This window comes from Nanorana parkeri, unplaced genomic scaffold (assembly GCF_000935625.1).
Source record: "Nanorana parkeri isolate BGI_ZX_2015 unplaced genomic scaffold, ASM93562v1 scaffold653, whole genome shotgun sequence".
Taxonomy (NCBI): domain Eukaryota; kingdom Metazoa; phylum Chordata; class Amphibia; order Anura; family Dicroglossidae; genus Nanorana; species Nanorana parkeri.
Window position 1 is genome coordinate 181,176 of NW_017306921.1, and position 26,756 is coordinate 207,931.

Consider the following 26,756-nt stretch of genomic DNA (forward strand, 5'->3'; position numbering starts at 1 on the left):
GAGGGACATAATCTTCCAACAGGGTTGGGCTTTCTTCCATCACCGAGTGGTGCTCACGTGTGAGCAATGCAAAGTCCTAGCGTCCTGTGGGGTCTCGCATACATAAAAAAAAGCCTCCTCCTGAGGTGGTACTTGGAAGCATCTTGTAAATGACAAGCTGGGCTCATAGAAGTTGGGTTGTTCTGCCCTGGAGGACCTCTTGTGCATAGCCGAGCAGGAAGTCAGGGACAGCATTGGAGTTAGGAGAGTGTAAGAAGAGTAGGGAGAGTAGGGCTGCAACAACTAATCGACATAATAGATTATAATCGATTATTGAAAAAGTTGTCAACTTTTTCAATCATCGATTAATCTGCTTCTGGTTAGTTGGCCCTGTTCATGGCTCCACACACGCTGCGCGCCGCACCTCCTCACCACCTCACACTCACCGCTGCCAGACCCGCCCACACCCACGCTCGGCACAGGGACGTGGGGAGAAGGAGGAGCAGGTGTGTGGGGGATGACAGCCGCCGATAGACAGGCCCTATCTCAGAAGCAAGTTGCTGGAAGACTGCTCAGGTAAGCCTGCACTCCCCCCACATGGTGCTCTATAATGTATTGCTGGGATTTGTATTCCTCTATAGCTGATGGTACATTGTGCTATATATTATACAGAGGACTACAAATCCCAGCAATAGTACATTATACACTGTCTGTATAATGTACTATTGCTGAGATTTGTTGTATCCCTCTATAGCTGGTGGTATTCTGCATTGCGCTGTATAGAGGACTACAAATCCCAGCAATAATACATTATACAGCGGAATGCGGAATACCACCAGCTATAGAGGAGAACAACAAATCCCAGGAATAATACATTATACAGAGGTGCAATGCCGAATACCACCAACTATAGAGGAGTACAAAACCCAGCAATAGTACATTATACAGCACAATGCAAAATACCGCCAGCTATAATGTACTATTGCTGGGATTTGTTGTATTGCTATATAGCTGGTGGTATTCTGTATTGTGCTGTATAATGTACTATTGCTGGGATTTGTAGTCCTCTATAGCCCGTGCCATTCTGCATTCATTGCTATATAGGTTTACACTTTTCATTTCACTATATTGCACAGCACACTTTTTTTTTTTTTCTTATTTACTATCACCGCTCCAAGCTTGCTCCTGTGATGGACTACAATCTCAATACAAACTAGTGGTAAATTTAGTAAAACCTCACCATGCTCTATCAACGATAGAGCCACTCCGGACAGACAGCGCGAGTTGAGGGAGCTTAACAAGTGGCTCCGGAGCTGGTGTCAGAAGGAAGGTTTTGGTTTCCTGGAGAACTGGGCTGACTTCGCAGTCAGTGGGATACCGTTTCACCGAAACCTGGATTCTCAGCTACCGTGACCCAAAACTACTAATACCCTGGCGGGGTGCGCCCCAGGGGTCCTTCACCTCTCCTTCACCGCGAGAAAACCCGGGTGCCCTCTACCCCAGTTCTTAATGCTCAGGGTTACTACCTACCTGATGAAACCACTTTATATGTTGTGATGTGATGTTATGTTTGTTGGCATACTTGATGCTATTTTGTACATGGCTCATTCTTTTATTCATGGGCACTATACTACACTCTGTATTGTACAAATTGTATAAAACTGTGAAAAAACCCAAATAAAAGAATTTATAAAAAAAAAATACAAACTAGTAGCTCATCACTGGAGCCATTTTTTAAAATTATTTTATTTTTTATCTGATTAACAGAACTCAATAATCTGCTAACTAATCGATTTTAAAAATATTCGTTAGCTGCAGCTCTAAGGGAGAGTGTAGAAAACAAATATATGCTGGAGTTTCAATAGAAGTAATACATTGGGCCCGATAACCTATTGATGGTGCACAAAATATTTAGTTCACCAACCCAGATATATGGAATGCACTCAATAAGCATGCAAAAAAAAAAACACCCAACCCCCCCCCCCCCCCCGATTGGAGCAGTGCCGATTAGATGTCACCGCTGTAAAATCCGTGTCTGTCCAGATTTTCCCTCCATCTTGCGGACAGTATGTCAATCTTTGGGGAGCTGGATATAAATGGACATGAGTCTGTTATATCAGATCACCCCCGATTTGGCACAATTAGGTCCGGCACAAAGGAACTTTGTTTTTCTGCACGAGGCCAGAGTCGGGTTAACTGGACGCCCATGTGTTTAGAGCTGGCTTCCCATAGACTAGCATGAGCAGCCAATTGTATAAGTCTGAAAAATGAACAGGCAGACCGATCAGACCGCCAGTGTGGGGGAAAGAAAGAAAGAAAGTAAGAAAGATGGGGCAAGACAGACAAGATCATGGTTTCTACATCTAATGAACTATTCACACTGCAACATAATAGTTTATGAAATGCAATGCAGCACAATCAGACATGCCATGAGAGACTTTGCATTCCTCTACAACCACCATAGATTATCGGGCCCCGCTATCAAGACAGATTTAGGTACTTCCATTAGCTGCATCTAAGGGATACATTTCCTGATTTTTAACAATAACACAACTGCATTAGGCCCCATTCACACTGAGCGACATGAAAATCGCGCGATTTTATATGTGCGTCGCGCGACATATAAAATATATTTTATATATGCGATTTTATATGTGCGTCGCACGACTTTTTCCTATTGGGCTGTATGCAATCAGGAGCACAATCGCTCAAAATCCGCAGGAAAAAAAGGTCATGTAGGAGCGACAAGCTACAGCGACGAGCTACAAGCGATATTTAGCGGCGAGATGTGAACAGCTCCTTTGAAATGGATTGGAGAAGCTACATAGGAGCGATATCTCGTGGAAATATGAGCGATAGCGCTGCAAAAATCATCGCTCAGTGTGAATGGGGCCTTACTTAATATACACAATACAAAGTGTTGTCAAAATCTCTAAATAGGATTTGTTTAAGCTTCCTGGCTCTCAGCTGATAACTCCATGACACATTGTGGGATGATTGGTGGACTTATTATGGAACCTGCTAATTCTAAAATATGACATATGAATATTTCCTATCTGCCATTCTTGGCTACCGGGGTGACAATCCAAAACAGCTTGGATTATGTCAAATACGGGCTGCTGTAGTTCTTACCGTCCCGGCTATTTTGGAGTAGACCGGTGAGCCAGGAGCAACTACTATACTGTACAAGTTGTGCTGTGTAAAGGAGTGGATGAGGTGGGGAGAGTGCGGTAGGTTCCTTTATCATCAGCCACAGCATACATAGCAAAAGGAGGGAGGGGTAGTATGAAATATGGAGCATGCTCGTTGTTTCCCTTTATATCAGTGTTATACAGCACTATGAAATAAGAGATCTGCAAAACATTCCTACCAGCTCGAAGGGCTCATTCACACCAGCTTGCACGCTAAGGTCTCGTTCACACCTAGGCGTATTGCATATGCGCGTTATTTTATACCGCGACGCACGGTAAAAAAAGTCGCGCGTTTCCGAAGGCTACTTAGCTGTAGCAAAACGGCCCAAAGTAGTACCTATACCTTTTCAGGCGTGGGCCGTTTTGTAGCGCGTTAGGGACGGGCGGAAATACGCCAAGGTGGGAACGAGACCATTGAATACAATGGGATTTATATTTTTGAGCGTTTTGTAGAGCGTTCGTCGAGAGTAGAACGCGCTACAAAAAACGTTCAGGTGTGAACAAGGGCTAAAAAGTGTTAAAATGTTTGTTAACACACATTGTGGAGAGAAAAGGCCACTATAGTCCTTACTGGTCTGTGAATATCTAAAGAAGGAAAGAGAATGCTCTCATCTTTAACAATGTATCAAATCACACACAGCAGCAAAAACAAAATCCATTGAAACCTGTTTGACCAAAATGACTTTGGCTAGATTCACATATTGCGCAGTCCCGGGATCGCCAATATCGCACACATCGTTTGCCATGGGGCCCCATTGAATTCAATGAGGTTACATCCATGAGGCAAATCGCTGAAAAGGTTACATGTACCTTTTTTTTGGAACATGCACCTTTTTTTTCCAACTGTGATCGTACGGGCGGAATCGCAGTGGGAAACTGTGCAATCCACCCGGCCCGACAAGGTGCCATTAGAAAAGAATGCCACCGCCAGCGGGAACAGCGGTGGTGTGCAACTCCGTGACTGGGCGGCCATCCGCAGCAGTTTTGTGCACGATTGCCGCGCAGTCAGGGATCTTGCAAGTGTGAACCTGGCCTTAGACACAATGTTATACTGCACTTTAGATACAAATACCACATAGAGGAGCTCTCGTGTAAACCAGAATTACCATGATATCAATATAGCAACTGAAACCAACATCACACCGGCCTAGAGCTGAGACAAAAACAACAACAAAATGAAACCTAACAGGGGAAATTGGGTAACCGATGCAACAAGACATTCTGTCACATGGAAGTACCGTATATACTCGAGTATAAGCCGAGATTTTCAGCCCATTTTTTTGGGTGAAAAGTGCCCCCCTCGGCTTATACTCGAGTCAGCGCCAGGTGTCTTCTTACTTACCTCGCCGAGCGTCGCGTCACTGCTGCTCCGGTGTGCGGCGCTCCGAGCGGGGTCATCTGGCAGTCTCCGGGTCCTAATTTAGGTGGCCGGAGACTGCCAGATGACCCCGCTCGGAGCGCCGCACACCGGAGCAGCAGCGACGCTCGGCGAGGTAAGTAAGAAGAAAAAAAAAACCCCCGCAGCGGCCAGTCAAGCAGGGGAGCAGGGATGAGTCAGCGGCGCGCTGATCAGGCGAGAGGAGCTCCAGGTGGGGTTGTAATTTAGCGGGCAGGCACCTCTAAGCCAGCTAAATTAGGACCCCACCTGGAGCTCCTCCCACTGGACCAGCGCGCCGCTGACTCGTCCCTGCTCTCTCCGTGATGTGATGATCGATCACCGGCACACGTACACAGTGAGTGAGGGCAGGGGTAGAGAGAGATTCATTAAGCAATTATATATGTATTGTCTGCACTGTATTAGCAGTATATACTCTATATAGAGTATATACTGCTAATACAGTGCAGACAATACATTTACAATTATACTAACATGAATGTATTAAATGATCTGTATGTAGCCCTGTACTATGGATCATTTAACCCATTCATATTAGCAGAGGATAATTGTAAATCTATTGTTCAGTGCACTCTATATGTAGTATATAGTACATGTACATATAGAGTGCCTGCAACAATACATTTACAATGATCCTCTGCTAACATGAATGGGTTAAATGATCCGTAGTACATGATATGTAGCCCTGTACCCCCTTTTCCACTTACAGAGCTAGGTTATTTTTCTTTTAAATAAATATTCATGTAATTTTATTGGTATCTATCTACGAGTAGCTGCCTCATTTCCCACCCTCGGCTTATATTCGGGTCAATACTTTTTCCCAGGTTTTTTTGGTAAAATTAGGTACCTCGGCTTATATTCGGGACGGCTTATACTCGAGTATATACGGTAGATGAATTTGTTGCCACCTTTCTAGCTCATAGAAACAATGCCTCACTCCCCCTAAAAAGTGATGACATTCAATTTTTATTTCAATAATGAATGCAGATAAAACAAATACATATATTGCCCAGCAAAGTATTTTGTTGTAGTTTTAGCCCGAGAATTTCATCATGTTCTCAAACAGTTGGCTCCAACTTTCTCAGCTCCGCTTCCCTGAACTTCCCATGGTGTACAAGATCACAGAGCAGTCTCCAGCAGATGTCCATCTACTAGCTTGAAGAAGGGACAATAGAGGAAGGAGAAGTGGGGAGCAGGCAAACAGGTTGCCTTGCTGCGATTGTGTGTTTGTGGATATCAAAAGAGGTCACCAGCACACCAATTAGAGAGTGATCCGCAAAAGTCCATTTTAATGGAAAATTGCCATTCAATTGCAAGCGCTTTCCGGGCCTCAGGGGGTCCCCTTCATCAGGCTCAGAATGACTCATCACTCTCTAATTGGTGTGCTGGCGACATCTTTTGACATACATTATTGTTCACGGCGCCATCCGTGGTTACTATGAGCACCCACCTGTATACACAGGATATTCACAGATCCGGTAAGGAGTGCAGCAGGATAGAACTATTTATTGTGCATTTGTAGAGACACACAGCTTACTAGCACACACAAGGGTTGACCCTGCAAGTGAAAGGAGTCACCCTAAAACAGAATATCAGGGTCACGGCTCAGGGGCTGATTCTGCAGGAAACTAACATTTTCAAACATTAAGAAGCAGCCTCCATTGTAAGTGATTTCATCAGCAAAAATAGCTTAAAAATAGCTTTAAAACCTCTGTCTTTAAAAAGGAGAACTTTAGGGTCAGAGGGTATACCGAGACGCCGCATCCGGGACGGATCCCGACATTACTGTCGTGATCCACCCAGCTGCGTGAGTGACAGCTGGCTCTGCCTATCTAGAGGCAGAGCCAGCTGTACCCGCCCCCTCCCCCGTCCTTTCCGCCAGTCAGCGCTGGACGATCGATCGGACAGGGGAGGGGGGAATCCCTGCAGGGAGCCGTGACTAACAGTCACGGCTCTCTGCAGGGACAGGATCGAGAAGTGAGCGAGCGACGGTATGTGTTCGCTCACTTCCCGATCTATTGAGCCGACCTGTGACAGTTTCATTGTCACAGGTCGGCTCGAACTATGAGGCTGAGTGATTTTCACTCACCTCATAGTTCTCCTTTAAAATCACTTTAAGGAATTGTTTCATGCCTTTATGTCCTCTATGTCACAGAAGACGCAAAGAAAGTGAGATAAAAGTATTGCGCACTGTGTTGATTTGTTGGTACCCTTAGATAAGATTATACAGATTCGGATCAAAGGGATATTTCAAACTGTTTTCTGTCATTAGTATCTCACATATGTATTCAATCTTGTAAATCGGTCCGTCAGCCAATTTCAATGGAGAAATGCAGTCAATCTGCTGGCAATCATCGCGTGCATCACAATGAACATAGACCAGAGAAAGCAAAGAACAGAGTCAAAGATAAAGGCTGCAAGACCATCTCCAAGCAGCTTATCGTTCCTGTGACTACACCAATTGCACATCAGCACTTTTTTAGTCCTATTAGGACACCTGTTTCTTGACACGTTATATTCATATTGATAGGTTTATTGGATTATTTATTCACAGGGTGTTACCCATGTTTTGATTTATATACATTTACAGATTTTTATATTTATCTCATACCTATAGCGCTGTGACAACACTTTACACTTTCACATTTAACACTTCTCATAGCAGCTTTAGGATCACTATTTGATTTTTAGTTCACTTTCCAAAAGCGCAGAATTTTTTTGCAATCAAAAATGTATCAGTACTCGTACTTGTAAGCACTCGGCAAGTACCAGTACTCGTACTCGCAACACTGGTATCTGTGCATCCCTTTATTTATATTTACAAAAATAAAATCGTACATTAAAACCGAGATGTACAAATCCCAGGAGCTCCGTGTGCTCCTTCCAAATGACAGCTGCCTCCTAACTTTAGAATTTTTCTCTAGTCTAGTCTTGGAGCTCAAAAGTATCGGTACTCGTACTTGTAGCGAGTACTGTACTTGGTATCTGTGCAACCCTAATTAGGAGGTTTAAAAAGGTCTAACGGAGTGGAGCCAGCTTCCCTGGATATGTCTGCAAAATGACCGAACAGAAGGATAGAATGATAGACAAAAGCTACAATCTGAAGTCCAAGGTAAAAGGTACACCAGTGTTGTATCACACCACCACTGCTTTTTCAGTGACTGGGCTCAAAGGAAGCAGACCCAGGAGAACTTCACTGCTGAAAAGGAAACAAAAAAAAAAGCCAGACTGGAATTTGTTAAAATGCATATTGACAAGACAAAGCTTCTGGGAGAACGTCCTTGGGACAGAGGAGACGAAACTGGAGCTTTTTGGCAATCACATCACTTTAGATAAGAGGAAAAAAAAATGAACCTTTCCAAGAAAAGAACAATACCTACTGTGAAACATGGAGGAGATCTGGTTATGTTTAGGAGCTATTTTGCTGCATCTGGTGCCGGGCACAATGAACGCTCATGACTATTAAGGAATTCTGGAGGGAAATGTACAGCCCAGTGTCAGAAGGCTCAGCCTCAGGTTATGGGTCCTCCAACAGGATATTGACCCAAAATACAGCTAAAAGAATCCAAGAATGGGTTAGAACAAAACATTGGACTATTCTGAAGTGGCTTTCTATGATCTCTGATCTGAATCCTATAGAACATTTATGGGGAAAAAAACGGAGGCCAGGTTCACACTTGGGCGATCTGTGAACGCGCCACAATCGTGCACGAAACCGCATGGATGGCCAGGCGGTCACGGAATCGCACACCACCACTGATTGCACTGGCGGTTCCATTTTTTTTTCTAATGGCACCCCAATCACATTGTGCTGTTTCCCGGAGTGATTCTGCCCGTACAATTGCGCACAATTGCAGCTGAAAACCCTGCATGGTGTGTGTCGCGAAAAAAGGTTTTCAGCGATTGCCGTGCAGATATAACCCCATTGATAATCAATGGGGCTGCACGTGAACACGCGGGCCTGGGACACCCATGTGTGCACCTGGCCTCAAACATTCAGTCTGGAGATGACACCCTTCAAAACGGAGACAGCTGGAGCAGTTTGATCAAGCAGACTTGCTATACTTGCTTAGCAAACGTTTAGTAAGTATTGAATGCTGTTCAAAGACACCTTTGCAGCTACAAAATGCCAGCATTGCTAGTGTGGAATCTAGATCAACTCAAGAAGGACTCAGATCCTCAAAGTAAGAACGCACAGTGTCCCTAAAGGCATGTAAACCCATATAAGATGTCTTTGTGTGGCAGACCGGGCCCACATAGACACCACTTTATATTTCCTGGCATGTAACATATAGTGGCTATCACCATAGAATTGCAACATCACACAATTGTAATGCGTTTCAACGTTGTCTGTGATGGTTCTCAATAGAGCTGCAGCTAACCATTATTTTCAAAATCGATTAGTTAGCCGATTATTAAGTTTGATTAATCGGTTAATCGGATAAACAATAAAATTTTTAAGACGTTTCACTGGTCATCCGTCCAGCTTTCTCAATTCAGAACAACGTACAAAAATGATCTGGGAATAAATATGATGAATGTTGCTCCAATCCACAATCTATTAGTTTTAACCAGGTGTTGATAATGTGGCAGACAATAGATGTCTGCCACAATAGAGGTGGGGGTGGGGGGTGAGACATCCATTGTCTGCAACATACAATGCTGTTTTATGCAAATGCAATCAACACCTGGTTGTGACTAACATATGTGGATTGGAGCGACATTCACCATATTTATTCCCAGAGAATTTTTGTACACTTCATTCTGAATTGAGAAAGCTAATTGGATGACCAGTGAGATGTGTTCAAGAAAAATACAGCAAGTCCAGTTGCCGTGACCTATTTTTTACAGGTATTTCAATGCTATTACTATTCACACAAATAATATTCCACTCTCACACATGGGAGTAATGCGGTGTATGGCCACAACTGCAGGCAGGAAGAGTGGACCAAACCACCTGCTGGCTGATGTAGGAGTCTCACTGCAAGCTACATAAACCCCTTGTTTGCAGTTATTGCCTCTAAAGGTGTTTTGCAACAAAATATTAGCTTGTTTGCCATCTGTGTCCCACTGGTGTAATGTCCCCCGGCTTCCTGGCTCCTCCCGACTGCGTTCCAGGCTGGGGCGCATCGGCCGCGGTGCACGCCGCTCTCCTCCTCCCCCTTGACGGAAGTCTAGATGCGTTCCACGCTGGAACGCGGAAGTAGCCCACGGCCGCGTGACGTCACGGCCGCGGGCTATTTAAACTTGCCATCGATGCTGTGGGGTGTTCGATGATTGGGATCATAGCCCATACACCCCACAGGAACCTCACCAGCCGCCTCGAACCTCTCCTGAAGGAGGAAACAGCTCCCCAGCAGCCAGCATCCAGTGTGAACTCTTGTGGAATCCGATTGCATCTACCAGGAGCCTGCAAGTATCTTCAAGCTTTATCTTGACTCTATCTTGGCTCACAGACGCTGCCCTCTGGTGGAGTTTTTGGGTATCGCCTCCCTCAGGTTTTCAATACTAACCCTAGTTATGCTGTATGAAGGGGAGAATTGATGTTATCTGCCATAGTGTCTACACCATTCGCTCACACCTTAATTCCAGACTAGATTACCATCATCAGGGATTGGTTTATTAGTCTGTACTACACCGAAAGTTATTACGGGTATTATTTAGCGGTCCATGATGACTTAATCCCCTACTCTCCGTTTAAGATTGAGAGAGCCGCCGGGGATTTAAGCCTGACAACCGCACTACACCCCCAGTTGGAACCGCAGCTGTGATCCACCATACTCATCCCAAGCTGGGCCCTGACAACTGGGGAGATTTCCCTTCACTTCCTGTCCAATAGTCACAACAGGAAGAGGAAATTCATCCAAATTCCAGCAGAGTCACCAGAACTAGTGTCCCCATTGGAAGATTTCCCATTCATTCCTGTTTTGATGAGAACCAAAAATTTGGGATTTTCCTTCACTCCGATAACCAGGTCACCAGGACAAATAGAGAGAGCGTGGATCTCCCCCAATGGGGACACAGACAGCAATAAAACCCTGACAGACGATCTAATCCCTCTCTACTCTAAACTAAACAAACAGTTCTGGCATTAGTTGCATTTAAAGGGTCCCACCATTTTTGTCCATGCCATGTTCACTTGTTTTATTATGTAAAGGCCCGGTCACACCAAGTCCATGTCTTAACAGTGCAGGAGGTGTGTTGTGTTGCCAGGTATATGAATGGCACCCCAAATGCACCCCCCATCTGCACTACTGTCCGTTGGGAGTTGATAAAAAGTATGCATGCACTTTTTTAAACTGCATCACGTGGTATTGCAGTACCGCACATTGCAGCGCAGTCAAGCGCATTGCGGGTAGAAGGTGTGTTTGGGGTGGCATTGGCGTAAACAAGCCTTTAAACATGCTGTTAAATAAAGAAATCAAAAGCAAAGTCTGAATATGGAACAAACACTGACGGATGACAATCACTTTGGTCAAAGTATCCCATAGAAAAATGATGAGTTCTTTAATTGTGGTAGGGGAGCAACAAATGTGTCCACGGTTGTATTAGTAGGCCGGACCTGTGCTGTAAACCAATGACTTTGGATGTACATTTGGCCCATGATGCAAACAGAAATAATTTGCATAGCTCCACACACTTGCCTGAGGAACCTCCTTCTTATCCTTAAAGAACTACACCCTCCAATCCCTTACAACAAAGGAATCATCTTAGTCTCAATTTGGATTGCAGTTGCCATGGTGCTGCACATGTGATCAGCCATGACAGCAGCCATTTGAGGAAAGTTTGGTTGGGAGCTGAAATAAGTACACTTACAACCTTGACAGTGGTCATGCCTTAGGGCTAGTTCACACCAGCCCCAGTGCAGTACAATTCGGTGCCAGAACACTCTGAAACGCATCCTGGCCTGCTCACATTGTTCTGGGGGCGCACTGAAGTCAATGTTACCGCAGCCATGCCCCCTGCCCGCAGTGTGATCACCAGCACTGGAACGCGTGGGCACAACAACTCCTGTGTTCCGGTTCAGTCAGATAAAAATGCTACATGCGCACCGGTGAGGTTGGCTGCGGTGCCATTTACTTCAATGCACTACCATGCCTCCTCCCGCCCCAGAACGCAGTAAGCCTGCCGAAAAAGCGACATAGTGCGTTCTAGTACCAAATCGTGCCGGAATGCACTGGGGCTGGTGTGAACTAGCCCCTAAAAGTAACTGTTTTGGGAGACATTAAATTGGAGGGTAACGTTCATATGTAATCCTCATTTTTCGGATTTGTGATGGTTTTTTGAGAAGACTCTTCAATGATATAGCGGAGTGTACAATACCTCAGAGTGGGAGGGCACAGACTTACATAGGAAGACTTTGATTTCAGTTTTGGTACATGAGCTAGACACAACATTGGCTACAGAACAGTTCTGATAACACAATACAGAGCTGGTTTGCTGTTCCTCGCTGATAAAGCCCATGGCAACGTCACCATGAAATCCTGCTTGGAGCAGAACACAGGATGAGCTACAATTGCCAGGTTCCAAGTCTGCCAAGTGCATGAGGCGAGGGAGCTGGCAAAGCAGGGTAACCGTCATCTATACGGCGAGCACATGGAAATACTGTATTAACCACCTTGTAAATGCCACCGTACGCTAAAAGAAATGTTTTATCATGGAATATATACTTGGGATCGGTAAAAAAGGGCCTAATGATATGTTAAACCAGGATGACGTTGACAGTACGGAATAAAGAAAAACATCGGTTGATATAAAATCGTATAAAAAGGTATTATCTGACCAGAGAAATAGGAAACACCTAGATATAGTACACATATGAATGACAGGACAAAATAAGAGACAAACACCTACTCCACACATCACCAGCTCACAGCTACATTAACCAGTTGACATCCGCGGTGTTAAACCCCCTTCCCATCCAGGCCATTTTTTAGTATTCAGCGCTGCGGTACTTTAACTGACATTTATTCATGGTGATGACTACATGTGTCTGGTTTATTTTGTAAGCAAAGAGCAGCAACTGCCTTAGAATGCTTTAACCCAGAGCAACCAGCAGCCATCTTTTACGGCGCTGACCACAGCAAGGCAAAATACGAGAGGTTGCAGTTGTGCATCCTCTCTGCCAAAGAGCCAGCTCCATTGACAACAACTAAAGGAAATCTCAAACGTTTGGAGCCAGCTGGTGTTTTTAAAGAGCAATTGCTACCTGGCTCCTGGGATTTGTCCAGCCCTGGTCGAGAGGCTCCCAGGGCATGGAAGACACTTGGCAAAGGTACATGAAGCTACCACTTTTTTTTTTTTAAGAAAAGGAAAGTTTTGCGTTCAAATCGGATAACACAACTTGACCACTACACTTCAACAGTGAAATGTCTCAACAATGAATCCTGCCAGGAAAGAGGTGAAGAAAGACTGATCGACATGATGTACCTCACTGGAGGGTTGTATTACTTTCCTCCAGTAAGTATTTTCATGCACAGGATCAGACTTTAAAAGACTATTGCTCTAATTGTTTCCCCCCAAATTTACAAAATGAACATCAACTTGTATTTTTAAACATCTGCTGCGTTGGGAACTAATGTTTGGAGAATGCACCAAAATGTCACACAGCATAGACAATAACAGGCAAAATAAGCAAAGCGTGATTACCTCTCTGAACATGGATGATGTCAGGGAAGTTGGCCAGGTGGCCCTGGTAGACTGCCAGCAAGTCCATAATTGGATCCAGGTCCTGACGGGGCTGCTCAGCAAACATCTCCCCAATAGCATCGTAGGCATCCGCCGTAAAGGACATCGCCATATTCAGACCGGCTGAAAAGGCCTGTTGGTCAATCTCAAAGGCTTGGCCCAAACCTTTAAAAGCCTGTCCAACTTTCTGGTACTCCTTTTTGAAGCCCGATGCTTGCTTACGGGCAAACTCTCCAGCTGTTTGGTTGAGCAGAAGTACGCCTTCATCCATCCTCTTGGCAAACGCCTTGAAGGCATCCAGTTTTCCGTCAACCTCATGGGGTTCCAACACCGGTGATCCTGGCATGGTGTTGAGAGTTAGAAAGAAGTTGGCTCCCACCATCTCATCCTTCTCGCACTTCCTCTTGCCCTGCTTCCAGGCTTTCTCATCCGTACAGGTAAGGAAATGCTGGAAGGCGTCACAGCTAGACAGCACCGGGTGACTGCACATGTGGTCCATCCACCAAATCAGGCCTTTCCTGCGCTTGGAGATGAAGTCCTCCTCGAAGCGGCCCGTGGCTTGTTTCTCTGGGATGCGTGGAACAGAGATGACTGGAAATTTCTCCACCAGCCGGGCGTACAGCCAGTCAAAGTGCTTGTAGCGGCGGTAGACTTGCAGGTTGGTGTGACTGGGTAACAGGCGGTAGGAGATGTAGCTCTTCATCCCCTTGAATTTGGTCTGCTTGGTGGGTTCATCAATGGTGCAATGGAACGGGTAGGGATTCTCTTGCCACTCAGGCCCATGGGGACCATCGGCTACGCAGAGCTTGTCTCCATCTCTAATGAAGCCCGCCGCCTCCCCCAAAACGAACGCCTCGCCGCCGCTCTTTACAAAGGCCGAAAAACGGTTCAGGTTACGGCCAACGGTGGCCGTGCCCTTAGCGGCAGACGTGGTGGAGCTGGTGGTGTTATAGGAGCCCGGGGGCATCTCGGAACGGGTGGACATGCGGTACCTGCTGCTCTCGTAGTCATGGAAACCACCTCCATAGTGACCGGGGGTGGTAACGCCACCGGGCTCATCCGCCGCCGTGGAACTGCTGTCGTCCCATTCGTCATCCCAATCATCGTCACTGGGCTGGCTGTGCTGGTAGGGGAGGGCACCGGGCCGGGAGAACCCCTGGAAGGACTCCTGTGCCCGGTAGGTGGGGGGCGGCTGGGCAGGCTCGTATCCTCCAGGGGGGAGGTTGGCATAGCGGGTATCGACGGGTGGAGGAGGCGGAGGAGGGCTGAGCGCTTCCCCCCGCAGGATCTCTACATAGGAGGCCGGGAAGAGCCCCCGATCCCCCCGGCTGTTCACTCCCTCCAGCCAGCCCTCTATATCCTGATCGCTGCACAGGCTCAGCACCTCCGACTCCCGCAGGCACACCTCGCCCGGGTTCTCCGCCCGGAAATCGTACAGAGCGCGGGCTCTCAGGGCCATGCTGGACGGGGAGACACCCGGGCCGGGCGGACAGACGAGGGAGAGCCGCTCCGTACAGGATCGATTAATGTGACCAGAGGAAACAAACCCGCTGCCTCTGACCTCGACTCCTCCCCAGGCCGCCTCCCCGTCACATCCCTCCTCCTATCCCGGACAGCGGTCCTGCCTCCCCGGCCCTCCTCCATCAGAGCCGGACGGGGTCCCGGGAACTCGCCGCTGACACATCCCCCTCCATCCCCGGTGTACTGAGTCTATATAGGACCCATCCCCCTCCATCCATTTATACAGGGTCCCGGGAACGTAGTACTATGTGACATATCACACCCATCATCTTCGGGAGTTCTCATATACATTGCTCCACCTCGGAGGGGGCTCAGTATCCGGACACATCATCCCTGCTGTACAGAGTCCGGGGAGCTCCATACGTCTACATCCTTCCTTCCACCTCTGCTGTCCCAGGAGCTAACTCTCCATCCATCCTATATCTGCTGTTCCTTGTCCCAGGAGCTAACTCTTCATCCCATCCATCTTATTTCTGCTGTTCCCTGTCCCAGGAGCTAACTCTTCATCCCAGATCCATCCTATCTGCTGTTCCTTGTCCCAGGAGCTAACTCTTCATCCCATCCATCTTATTTCTGCTGTTCCCTGTCCCAGGAGCTAACTCTTCATCCCAGATCCATCCTATCTGCTGTTCCTTGTCCCAGGAGCTAACTCTTCATCCCATCCATCCTATCTGCTGTTCCCTATCCCAGGAGCTAACTCTCCATCCCATCCATCCTATCTGCTGTTCCCTGTCCCAGGGGCTAACTCTCCATCGCATCCATCCTATCTGCTGTACCCTGTCCCAGGAGCTAACTCTCCATCCCATCCATCCTATATCTGCTGTTCCTTGTCCCAGGAGCTAACTCTTCATCCCATCCATCTTATTTCTGCTGTTCCCTGTCCCAGGAGCTAACTCTTCATCCCAGATCCATCCTATCTGCTGTTCCCTGTCCCAGGAGCTAACTCTCCATCCCATCCATCTTATCTGCTGTTCCCTGTCCCAGGAGTTAACTCTCCATCCCATCCATCCTATCTCTGCTGTTCCTCGTTTCAGGACCTAACTCCCGCCTATCCCATTCATCCTATCTCTGCTGTTCCTTGTCCCAGGAGCTAACTCTCCATACCATCCATCCTATCTCTGCTCTTCCTTGTCCCAGGAGCTAACTCTTAATCCCATCCATCCTATCTCTGCTGTTCCTTGTCCCAGGAGCTAACTCTCCATCCCATCCATCCTATCTCTGCTGTTCCGTGTCCCAGGGGCTAACTCTCCATACCATCCATCCTATCTCTGCTCTTCCTTGTCCCAGGAGCTAACTCTCCATCCCATCCATCCTATCTCTGCTGTTTCTTGTCCCAAGAGCTAACTCTTCATCCCATCCATCCTATCTCTGCTGTTCCTTGTGCCAGGAGCTAACTCTCCATCCCATCCATCCTATCTCTGCTCTTCCTTGTCCCAGGAGCTAACTCTCCATCCCATCCATCCTATCTCTGCTGTTTCTTGTCCCAAGAGCTAACTCTTCATCCCATCCATCCTATCTCTGCTGTTCCTTGTGCCAGGAGCTAACTCTCCATCCTATCAATGCTGTTCCTTGTCCCAGGAGCTAACTCTCCATCCTATCAATGATGTTTCTTGTCCCAGGAGCTAACTCTCCATCCTGTCAATGCTATTCCTTGTCCAAGGAGCTAACTCTCCATCCTATCAATGCTGTTCCTTGTCCCAGGAGCTCACTCTCCATCCTATCAATGCTGTTCCTTGTCACAGGAGCTAACTATTCATTCTATCCACTTTAAAAAGCAGCCTTTCCTCACTGCTGCCTCAGTCTTGTTTTTCCTGCACACCTGCTAGACCTGTAGGGTCTAGGAGAGCTCTGTAGACCTGAGGCTGGTGAAAGGTGAGAAAGGCACTTGTCCAATCTCTACTTGCCCCCCAGTGAGGTTTGGGAGTGACTCCTGACACCTTGATTGGGACAGCTGGAATCAAGACCCTGCCCCCCTTCCCCAACCTTGTCAAACCTGCTACTCCTCCTAAACGTGGATAATAAAATGACCGGCAGGCATTACCATCACTTCAGAGAAAGAGGTGCAGAAAAAGAGGCACTTTCTACGCAAAACAAATACAAATTACTGTTGGAAAAGTCACTGGTGCCTATGCCTGAAAAATGCACATACTGTAAGAGTTCATGTCAGTTCTTTAAAATATGTGGCAACATCTGTGTTTGGGGTTAATTTACCAATGAAGTAAAAAAGTTCACCAGCCCAGTGAAGCCGTGTTCATGTCAACCGCTTACTTCAACATAAGAATTTCCTATTCTACTCTACGCCATCTGGTGGTGGTAATGCTGTAGGCACGGCATCAACCAGCTTAGAACGGGCAAAAGGTTTATATTTGAGTCCCTATGTGTATTTAATCAGGATGTCTGTCAGCAAAGCAGACTTTACACTTTCATAAAAGGTTCAGTTTATTCGAAAATTGTTTTAAACAATCACAGACTGTGTTCACTGATGATTAGTTCCATGAAGAATATTTGTTCAATGAACATTTGTCAAATGCTTATGGGATCTACCTATCTATGGTGAACCTACTAAGTGAAGCCAGCAGAAGAATGACAGCATGGAGCCTGTACCTTAAAACTAGCAATGGGGGCTGCCTTAATTATGTCTTTGAAGGTGTTTTTTTTTTAGCTACTGTATATGGATCACTGACAGATCACAAGAGAACCGATGTAAATGAAATACTAAATCCCCGTTATGTGATATTCTAGCAGATATTAACAGTCTAGGGATCTGTGTTTACACACAGCCCAGATATCAATCTTTCATTTGGACTGTGTATGGTCACTTAGGACTGCAGGGCAGCCATCAGAAATTTTTGGGCCCCTTACACAGCTTTAGGCCTGGGCCCCAGGGCCGAATTAAGAACATCATGGGCCTAGTGCTCAGGATTTCGGTGGGCCTTTTGGTGGAAATGTCGAAGGTCACCAGGGCTCTCTTCCTCCGGTTCGGGCTGTGATTTGTAGTCTCTCTACAGCTTGGAGTCAGTGGTGGAGCGCCAGGGCCTGGTTGCAGCTGTGAGTCTGGTAGAACTGCCACTGACTCCAAGTTGTAGAGAGAGACTACCAATCTCTGCAATACATTATACAGCAATGCAGAATACTATGACGCTGCATACCCTGTGGTGTTCCTCCGGGTTCATTGTCTGATGTCTCCAGGGTCTCAGAAGGGTTTTGCGGGGTTTCAGGGGGGGGTGTGCGGGCTCTCTGGTGGCCAGTGTGGGCTCTCAAGCAGTGTTTTTTTAGTCGGCGAAGGTTTTTTGCCCGTTTTTCAGTGATAAAAACGAAATTAAAGAGTAGTTAATGGGACGAAAACGATTTTCGTCCGGTACCTAATTTTCGTCAATGTTCTCCTCCCCACTGGTGCTGGCTGCAGAGGTCTGTGTTCCTCTTAATCCCCGCTGCTCTCCCCGCCGGTATCGGCAGAGGCAGTGGGAACACAGACCAATGCACCAGGCACAAGCAGGGAGGAGAGACTGTCACTGCATTTCCCCACTGCTCCCCCTCGTACCTCCGCTGCTGCCCGTTCCTCCTTTGCCCGCCGTGTTCCTCCTTCTCTGGCCACCCCGTTCCTCCTTCTCTGGCCACCCCATTCTCTTCTGTCCCGTTCCTCCTCTTCTGGCGGTGTTCTATCACTGGTGTCAAGTCTCCAATCAGCAGCTGGAAACAATAGCCAGCCTGGCTATTGCACCCGCCCACTGCCTGCTGTCAGTTCCCTCCTCTTCTGATTGACAGCAGGCAGAGGGTGTGTACAATAGTCAGCCTGCTATTGCAATTTAAAATAAGCAATACGAGGATGGCTATTGCTCCCAGCCTGTCAACACCGCAGCTAAATAGCTGCTGTGTTGACATTCAGCTCCCTCAGCAGCTGAATCCAGTGAAGGGGAAAATAGAACCCGTCACCTCCAATGTGCCATCACATAGGGGACCTGTGGGGATGTGATAGCAATGAAGATAAAGAAAAAATTTAAAAAAATAAGAGTTAAATCAAATGAAAAATTACTCCAGGGATATATAATGAAATTAATTTGGAAATGCTAGAGAATTGCATAAGTCACACTAGAAATAAACCTATTAGATTTTAGTCGACTAAAACAAAACTTAATCTGATGACTAAAATGCGACTAAAAATACATTTTCGTCAAAACACACACACCCTGGGCGGTCAGTGCGGTTGTCAGTGTGGGCTTTGGGCAGTCAGTGCGAAATCTGGACGGTCAGTGCGGGCTCAGTGTGGTCAGTGCAGTGGTCAGTGCGGCCTCTGGGCTGTCAGTGCGGGCTCTGGGCTGTCAGTGCGGCCTCTGGGCGGTCAGTGCGGCCTCTGGGCGGTAATGCCTAGCTCCGCGCTTTGAGAAAAAAAAACCCTTCCTGCACGTACGGAATGTAACAATTGTACAGGGGGGGTCCTGGGACCGTACCAACTTGCCTGTACATACTAATTTATTTAAAAAATTGCTCGGCCGCCTGGGGCCCCTTACATTAGTGATGGCCGTACCCCCCCGATGGCGGCCCTGACTGTGTGTGGTGATTTAGGATCTTATGCTGTACCACCTACAAAATGTCTTGTGTCCCTGTGTCTTTGGCATATTATTAATGATATGCAATGTATGTAATTCACCTGACTAATAGAGATTGCATGATCCTTAATTACATAATAGATAAGATTTTTTTTTTAAAAAGACACAGGCCCATCCACCCAGTCTAACCTATGTGTGTGGGACAGTTTGTTTTTTGCAGTTTACATACTGTATTCTTTCATATTATATGAGGAAGACATCTAGACGTTTTTTGGGTTTGTCAATACTCTCAGCTGATATTATTATTATTATTATTACATAGTATTTATATAGTGCCAACAGTTTGCACAGCGCTTTACAATGTAAGGAAAACATTACAATTACAATACAATTCAAGACAAGATGGTAAGGAGGGCCCTGCCCCTGAGGGCCTACAATCTGAAAGAGGAGCGAGAAATGATACATGAGGAGGTAGCTGTGTGGGGATATCACTACTTGTGGGAGAGAGTTCCCCATTTTTGCTGCTCTGACCATAAAGTACTCTCTCTTTTCTCCAGCCTGAAATTGTGGGCATGTGTCCTTGTCACGTAAAACCTAAGATTACACAAATTGTAACCAGCTTTACAGGCACCATTGATTAACTTGTAGATAGCAGTCATGTCTCCTCCTAAGTGTCTCTACTCTGAGGTAAAGAAGTCCAATTTACTTAATTGTTCATCATATTCCTCATAGATGAGGCCCTCCAACCCCCTAATTAATGTTGGTGCCCTTCATTGCACTCCTTCCAATTCTAGGACATTCATTCTTTTAATGGGTGACCAAAGCTGTACTCAAGATTAGGGATGGGCTCGATGTTCGAGTCGAGCATGAGTTCGACTCGAACATCGTCAGTTCGTGTGTTCGGCAGCCCGCCGAGCGCCCCACAAGGCACTGTGCACCACACAGCCCCCCTTTCCAGTCAGAGCGCCCCAGGTTGCTAAGTGCTCTGGTTGGAGTCCTGCCCTGCTCACTGATGTCACTGATTGCCAGGAGCTGAGCAGGATGGCATCTCAGTTCCTGGCAACCAGAGGCATAAGTGAGTTGGGCAGGACGCCGGACAGAGGTACCATCCATGAAACCCTCCTGGGACCTGCACCACCGGCTCCCAGCATTGCTCCCACCCCCCACCCTGCACCAAAGGCACCCACATCTCAGGCGGCGAGAATTGTAGAGACACCCCTGCCTGAGCTCAAAGGAAGGAAGTTGTATGATGCCAGGCATCATTCATACTAGAAAAAGCCTGTTGCTGTAGGAGGGCAGCACCAGGAAAAAGGTGGATATTGCAGTAAAAGCTTTTATTTTTATTAAGAAGTGCTTCACTGTGCACCACTGTCAGTGTCAAATGGTTTGTGTCAAACCTCTGACTGCCATGTTTGATATTTTGAAGTTACAAAGGACTTAGAAGATTGAGACACCTCCTGATTCTGTTTAGTGGTTCCAATGTAAGTATGCAGAAGAAGTTATATCTGGATTTCAACTTTAAGGTAAAGCACATGCCACAAGTTTGTTGGCAACCACCTGGGCAGAAAGAGCAGGGGCCTCAGAGGAGAACATTTCAAAGGCTGCAGTGTGGTCCACAAATCATGACTTTTTAAAAACATTACCGGGCGGAAATGTTGTCCTGCCAGGACTTGGCACTTGGAAGAAAAGTTTTACAGACTTGTTTCCTCCTATGGTATGTTCAGTTTCTTGTAGGTCCTCTCACGTAGCTGCCCTTAAGGATGATTCAGGAAATCTAGAGTTAGACTTACTTATAACAGTATTTCCAGGAACTTTCCCATGCAGTGTCTATATTTCCATCCAGGGACATGCTGAGGTGTAGGCAACAGAGGCAGCTGCCTTGGAGGGGGGTGCACAAAGGGGAAGGACTTCCAGCGTATGCTGAAGAGGTAGTTCACACACAGCTCATGGTGGATTCACATTCTGGCCTTGGGTGCTAAAGGCCCTTGTCCCAGCACTCTTCCCACCCATGGTCTCTAAGGGATTGAGTTGGTTTTCTGGTCACTATCATCTCTTAGGTAGCTGTCCTGGAAGATTCTTGGAAATACTATTACTGGTAAGTAACTTTGGTTTTTTTTTTATTTCACAGCATTTTTGTATTACGGTAAAAAATCCTTTGTGAAAGCCTGCAAGTTTGACATGAATGTACTGTATACACGAAACTATAGTGACCAGGATATGTATAAAATCTAGTTAATGTAGAGTGACACCTAGTGCATTTTTATGGAAAATATTGTAATGCTAGGAATTAGAGCAAGCTCTTTTTGCTCCACACATACTGTATTAATCACTATACTATCACCTAACATATTTTAAAAACCCATTTATACAATTATCTTTCATAGATTGTAAGCCCTCAGGGGCAGGGCCCTCCTTACCATCCTGTCTTGAATTGTATTGTAAAGCACAAACTGTTGGCGCTATATAAATACTATGTAATAATAATAATATAATGCCAACAGTTTGCGCAGCTTTATCCTGGTTTAGATTAAAGCAGACCTTTACTCATATCTTCAAAATAACAACAAACACACCTTGAAATGTTTAGTAATGACAATCTACAAACACATACTTCTAGATAATTGCAGGCTTTATATTGTTTGCATACCTTATGTCTCTTTTCTTCCCCAGTCTTCTGACAGTGGCCAAGTTTACTAAGGGCAGGGTACTAGATCTCCTATTACCTGGATTTCTGGCACATGTGACTAGGACATGTGACCATGCACATCATCTGTGCCCCCAATGACCCCCTTTAAGGGAGAACTATGGACTAACCTTTTTTGCCCATAGTACTCTTTTGGGTCACAGAAGGACATATACTAATGTTCTCCGGTGACCCAAAACCAGTGGCGGAGCTAAGGAACAAAGGGCCCTGGTGCACGATTTTTTTTTGGGCCCCCCCCCCCCCCACGCTGGATACTGATCCGGCGGCCGGCATCTTGCTTGGGCCCCCCCAAGAGCCTGAGGCAAAGTTCAAGAAATAGGGGAGTTGATTGACTTAAGGAGTAGAGGATGGTTAACATTCACTTTTGAATGTTCACTTTGCAAAGTGAATATTAGCCAATAAGGTGAACCTGTCTTTACTTTCAATATCCAATCATGTGCAAGGGAACTTAAAAAAAAAAACCTGTGTTTTTGCTGGCACATGATTGAGTATTTAAAGTAAACGCAACTTCACCTTATTTACATTCACTTTGATAAGGGCTCATTCACATCATATTGCACTGGGTTAACACATGTGCTACCAGGCACTTGTGCATTGAGGCGTGCTGTGTCACTACAGCTCATTCATTTTAAATGGGCCCCAATCCAGGAAAAATCTCCTCTTTTATGTTTTTTTTACTGCAGTGCATTCAACCCACAGCCTTACTACTACCCTTTCCATTGTAGCAGCAGTAGAAGAACCATCATTACAAAGGGGTAAAAACCTGCACTGACAATAAGAGTTGAAGAATGAAGGTAAATCTGCATTGCAATCTATAGACAAAAATATGCTGGGGGAGATTTCCCTTTACTTCCTCTCCGATAGCCACAACAGGAAGTGAGAAGAAATCCTTCCAAAATAAAGTAAATCCCTGGTGGTCAGCAGGGTCACCAGCACAAGTGTCCCCACTGTAAGATTTCCCATCTTGTCATCAGGGTTCTGATGGCATCCCGAATCAGTGATAATGGTCACCAGGACAAAGAGGGTGAATCTCCCTAATGGGACACAGACAGCAAGAAAAACAGGTATTCTAATCCCTCTACACTCTATACAAAACTAAAAAAAGTTTTGGCTTCAGCTGCACTTTCAGACACATTTATAAATAATTCTAATTAGTCTCAGTTCCCTAGATGAGCAGCATTTGTTGTTTGATAATTCATATTGAAACTCACAGATAAAACCATCCTGATGCTGCTATCAAAATCGAATAAATAACCAGCATAAGCTAAATATAACATGCTTGCAGCAAATTGGGTGACAAAAGCAATGCACTGATGAAAATACTGCTTGCATTGTGTGAATTAAATTCATAAGTTTACAAAAAACTGACTTTTGACATTTATTTTATGATAAATGTATTTTAATTTACACGCACTGCAACAAAGGGTCATATATGTCATTACTGCTTTACAATCTCATTCAGGATTTTTCAGTAAAGCAGCAAAAAAGGAATAATTATGATCATGCTGCATTCTACTGGATTTTCGTTAACTGTAGACACCTGAGTTAAAAAATAAACTCTCATTGGTTGTTTTGGGTTTCTGCTCTTTTCATATTGTTCTTTGTCTTACTGAATAAGCCTTTCTGACTATGTGAAGATGAACTGTGACGGAACTATTGTGCTTGCAGGAAATCCAGGTGGCTTCTGACCAGATGATGTCGCTCAGAAGAAGTAAGGCTTTGGTCAGGTCTTCATACCTGTGTTTGATGTGCAGGACCAGCAAGAGGAGAGTCATCAGAAGCCAGTTTATGAATGGAAATTATAAGAGAGGGAGGTTTCCAATTACCGCGTTGACAGTGTAGCCATATAATCTTTTTGTTTTTGTGTAAAAATATGACACACTGCATAGCCACAGTTAATATTCATATTAATGTGAAATGACAATCACAGTTAATTTTTCTTAAGCCATGTATTATAGCTGGTTGTTATACTGCCATCTTGTGGGCATTCTGGTTGTTGCACCATGTTTTCCTGCATTCCCTCCCCTTGTGTGTGTAATGTACCGCCCTTCTTCTCCAACTAGTCGTGTGTCATGGCTGCCTATAGCAGGACCACATGTACATGCTAGCTTGGAAACATGATCATCCTTGACTTTCAAATACCATTTATTCATTCATCTGCTGTATCCTGTTGTCTGCAATAAAGCATTTTGTGGATGAAAAGGTATTTGGTGAGTTCAGCTATCTGATAAAGATTGTCCGCAGTGATTATATCTGCTTATACAGACTAGGCATAGAGGTCTCAGCAAGGGATAAATCGCTAATAAAACAATCGGAGTCCGAATAGTTTTGTTTTTTGGTAATACAAGCAAGCGTCCAAGTTTTGTTTCTGTATTGCTTTCTGAAATTCCACAAGTGATTTACTTCTCCTGTAGTTTTTACCCTCTATCGGTCCTTCTTTTTCAGCTGGAAGACAGGTGCTTTGTTTTATGCCTAAACTGGAAATGTAGAAACACTAAGCAGTCATTGCAAACAGGTACATCTTCAGTAGTGACATTGTGGTAGAGATTATCCCTCTAAAATCTAAGCACAAAGTACAGTAACTGATAGCATTTAACATTGTTCAGTGATCTGACTTCAATAGAGTGAATCCCAAATAATGGTTATTAGAGGCTGCTACAGTTTTCAGAGACACAGCATTATTGGTGAGATTCCTGAGTTTGAACTATCAGCTATGTACAGACACCACTACAGTTAGGTGAGGGCCCCATCCTCTTTATGAATTATGATGGACAGTAGTTGGGGCACCTCTGTTGTATGGGCCATGTCATGCCTAAGAATACAGTTCTGGACTGCACTCCATACAGCGTTGTGCCCAATGTAACAGAATGGTGCTTGTAGTGACAGCAACAGATGGTGGCGTGCAAAATCACAGGAGAATTAAGAAAAGTCACCAGTGGTCAACTGAAGATGACCGATAGTTATGGTTTTATTCCTATCACGTCACATGAGTAAAACTCTAGTGATTCTTTTTCCTAACCTTAAAGTGACACTAAACTCAGGGGTTAATAGTTACATGCATTCAAGTACCTTAACTATTTATAAAAATGTATCTTATTTGTGCATCACTCGGCTGTAGATCCTCAAATCATCTCTGAATTCATGCTGACACTGTCCTTTCTTCTGGTGGGTAACTACTTTTGTTCCCCATGGTCCCTGTGTGTGTGTTGTAAACTAGTCACCACTCCAAGCTCGCTCCTGTGATGGACTACAATCTCACTTTCAGTTTACCAATTTGCATTGAGATTGTAGTCCATCACAGTAGGGAGCTTGGAGCGGTGGCTACTTTACAACACACACAGGGACCATGGGGAACAAAAGTAGCCACCCTCCAGAAGGAAGGAAGGACAGTACCAGCACCAATTCAGAGATGATTTGAGGATCTACAAATAATATACATGTTTGTTAATAGTTAAGGTACTTTAATGCATTTTTACGGTTTAATTCCTGAGTTTAGTGTCACTTTAATTTGCCATTCCCACGTGTCACTCCCTTAATGGGAGTATGAGTGAGTTGTTGCTCGCTAGAGAGTGACATTTGGCAGTGTTTCTGTCAGTGATGGAGCGACAACTTGTTCATCTGGACAGTAAGGGAGCAATGTGTGGAATTAGTTACGTTTTTACTCTGCTCTGTTTAGAGATCCAATTACATTGAGATTTGGTGCCAGCAAAAGGACCTCTAGGGTGACATGGCCCTAGGAGAAGTGAGGCTGTAAGGTGGCCATGAAATGAGACGACAACTATTCCCAGGAGACCTTGATTAACCTAAAAAGTCAGCAGATGACTGAACCCACCAGATTGAACTTTTGACCAAATTATCAGTTTTGTGTGGACTGTGCCTTTTTTTGAGCTTTTGACAATTTGAGTACTGCAGTTTGTTAAACATCTCTCTGAGCCTTGAAGAATTCTTCCAATGAGCACACTATACCTTCATTATTAATATGTGTGTTATCTAGACTTTACTTGAAACTTAGTACAAATTAATCATAGGTTAGTATAACAACCAAAAAACCACAAGTTTAACACAACGATCATTCTTGATGTGAGTTGCTCGAACAAACCTCAGTCATATCCGAATAGCCAAAACTCCATCATGGCAGAAGACAGCAGATAAGTCTTTTAACTCAATGCCATTCGGTAGTTTATATGTTCTCATGAAGCTCCTTGAAATAAATCCATGTTCATCCATTCTTCTCCCGTGTTCAGCCTTGACTATGAGCCATCCTTCAAATATCTGAATGATGATGTCTTCTGGCTGAAACTGGACCACATCCAGCAGGATCTCCAAGGGTTCAGAATCTTCGGCTCCTACTTTCCTTTCCTTCTCTGGATATTCAGGGCACTGAGGTCCAGGCAAAGCATAAAGAAAATGATCCAGTGTGAAATCTTCAAGGTTCTTCCCATCAAATATCTCCTGGTACCTCACTGGGGTTTCTATCCAGTGTCTAATGGTGATTCCCTCCATCGTGTACAGCTCAATGCTCAGCGAGTACAATTGCCTGACTGCTGAAGTTACAGACAAGGTCCGCTGCTTACACTATCTCTAGTTTAGGCTAATATATTTATAGTGACAGAGCTTTCAGTATCTCTCCCGGGCTGTTTTATAGTCATCAGGATTAATGTTGATTATTTTTAAACAATACATGGGAAGGTTTTTTTTAGACCCTAAGCTTTTTGGCACAGCCTACTGAC

General features: G+C 45.3%; 2 protein-coding genes across 3 annotated transcripts in view; both read right to left on the reverse strand.

Moving 5' to 3' along the window:
* SNX18 (sorting nexin 18) overlaps positions 1-14,755 on the reverse strand; it is a 38,716-nt gene extending 23,961 nt beyond the window's left edge. The window contains exon 1 of one of the 2 annotated variants that reach the window (XM_018563323.1): positions 13,216-14,755. In XM_018563323.1, the coding sequence (XP_018418825.1) occupies positions 13,216-14,713 (1,498 nt within the window). In that variant the 5' untranslated portion in view covers positions 14,714-14,755. Of the gene's footprint in view, positions 1-13,204 lie in introns of both variants that reach the window. The other variant, XM_018563324.1, reaches the window with a different exon arrangement.
* An 11,375-nt stretch (positions 14,756-26,130) lies between these two features.
* Positions 26,131-26,529, reverse strand: HSPB3 (heat shock protein family B (small) member 3). The gene has a single exon (XM_018563319.1). It carries the CDS (start codon positions 26,527-26,529, stop codon positions 26,131-26,133), a length of 399 nt encoding a protein of 132 aa, XP_018418821.1.
* Between the last annotated feature and the right edge of the window lie 227 nt (positions 26,530-26,756).

Bases quoted from the DNA above. Each gene is read 5' to 3' on its own strand.
- HSPB3 (XM_018563319.1), bottom strand. From the start codon at position 26,529: ATGGAGGGAATCACCATTAGACACTGGATAGAAACCCCAGTGAGGTAC.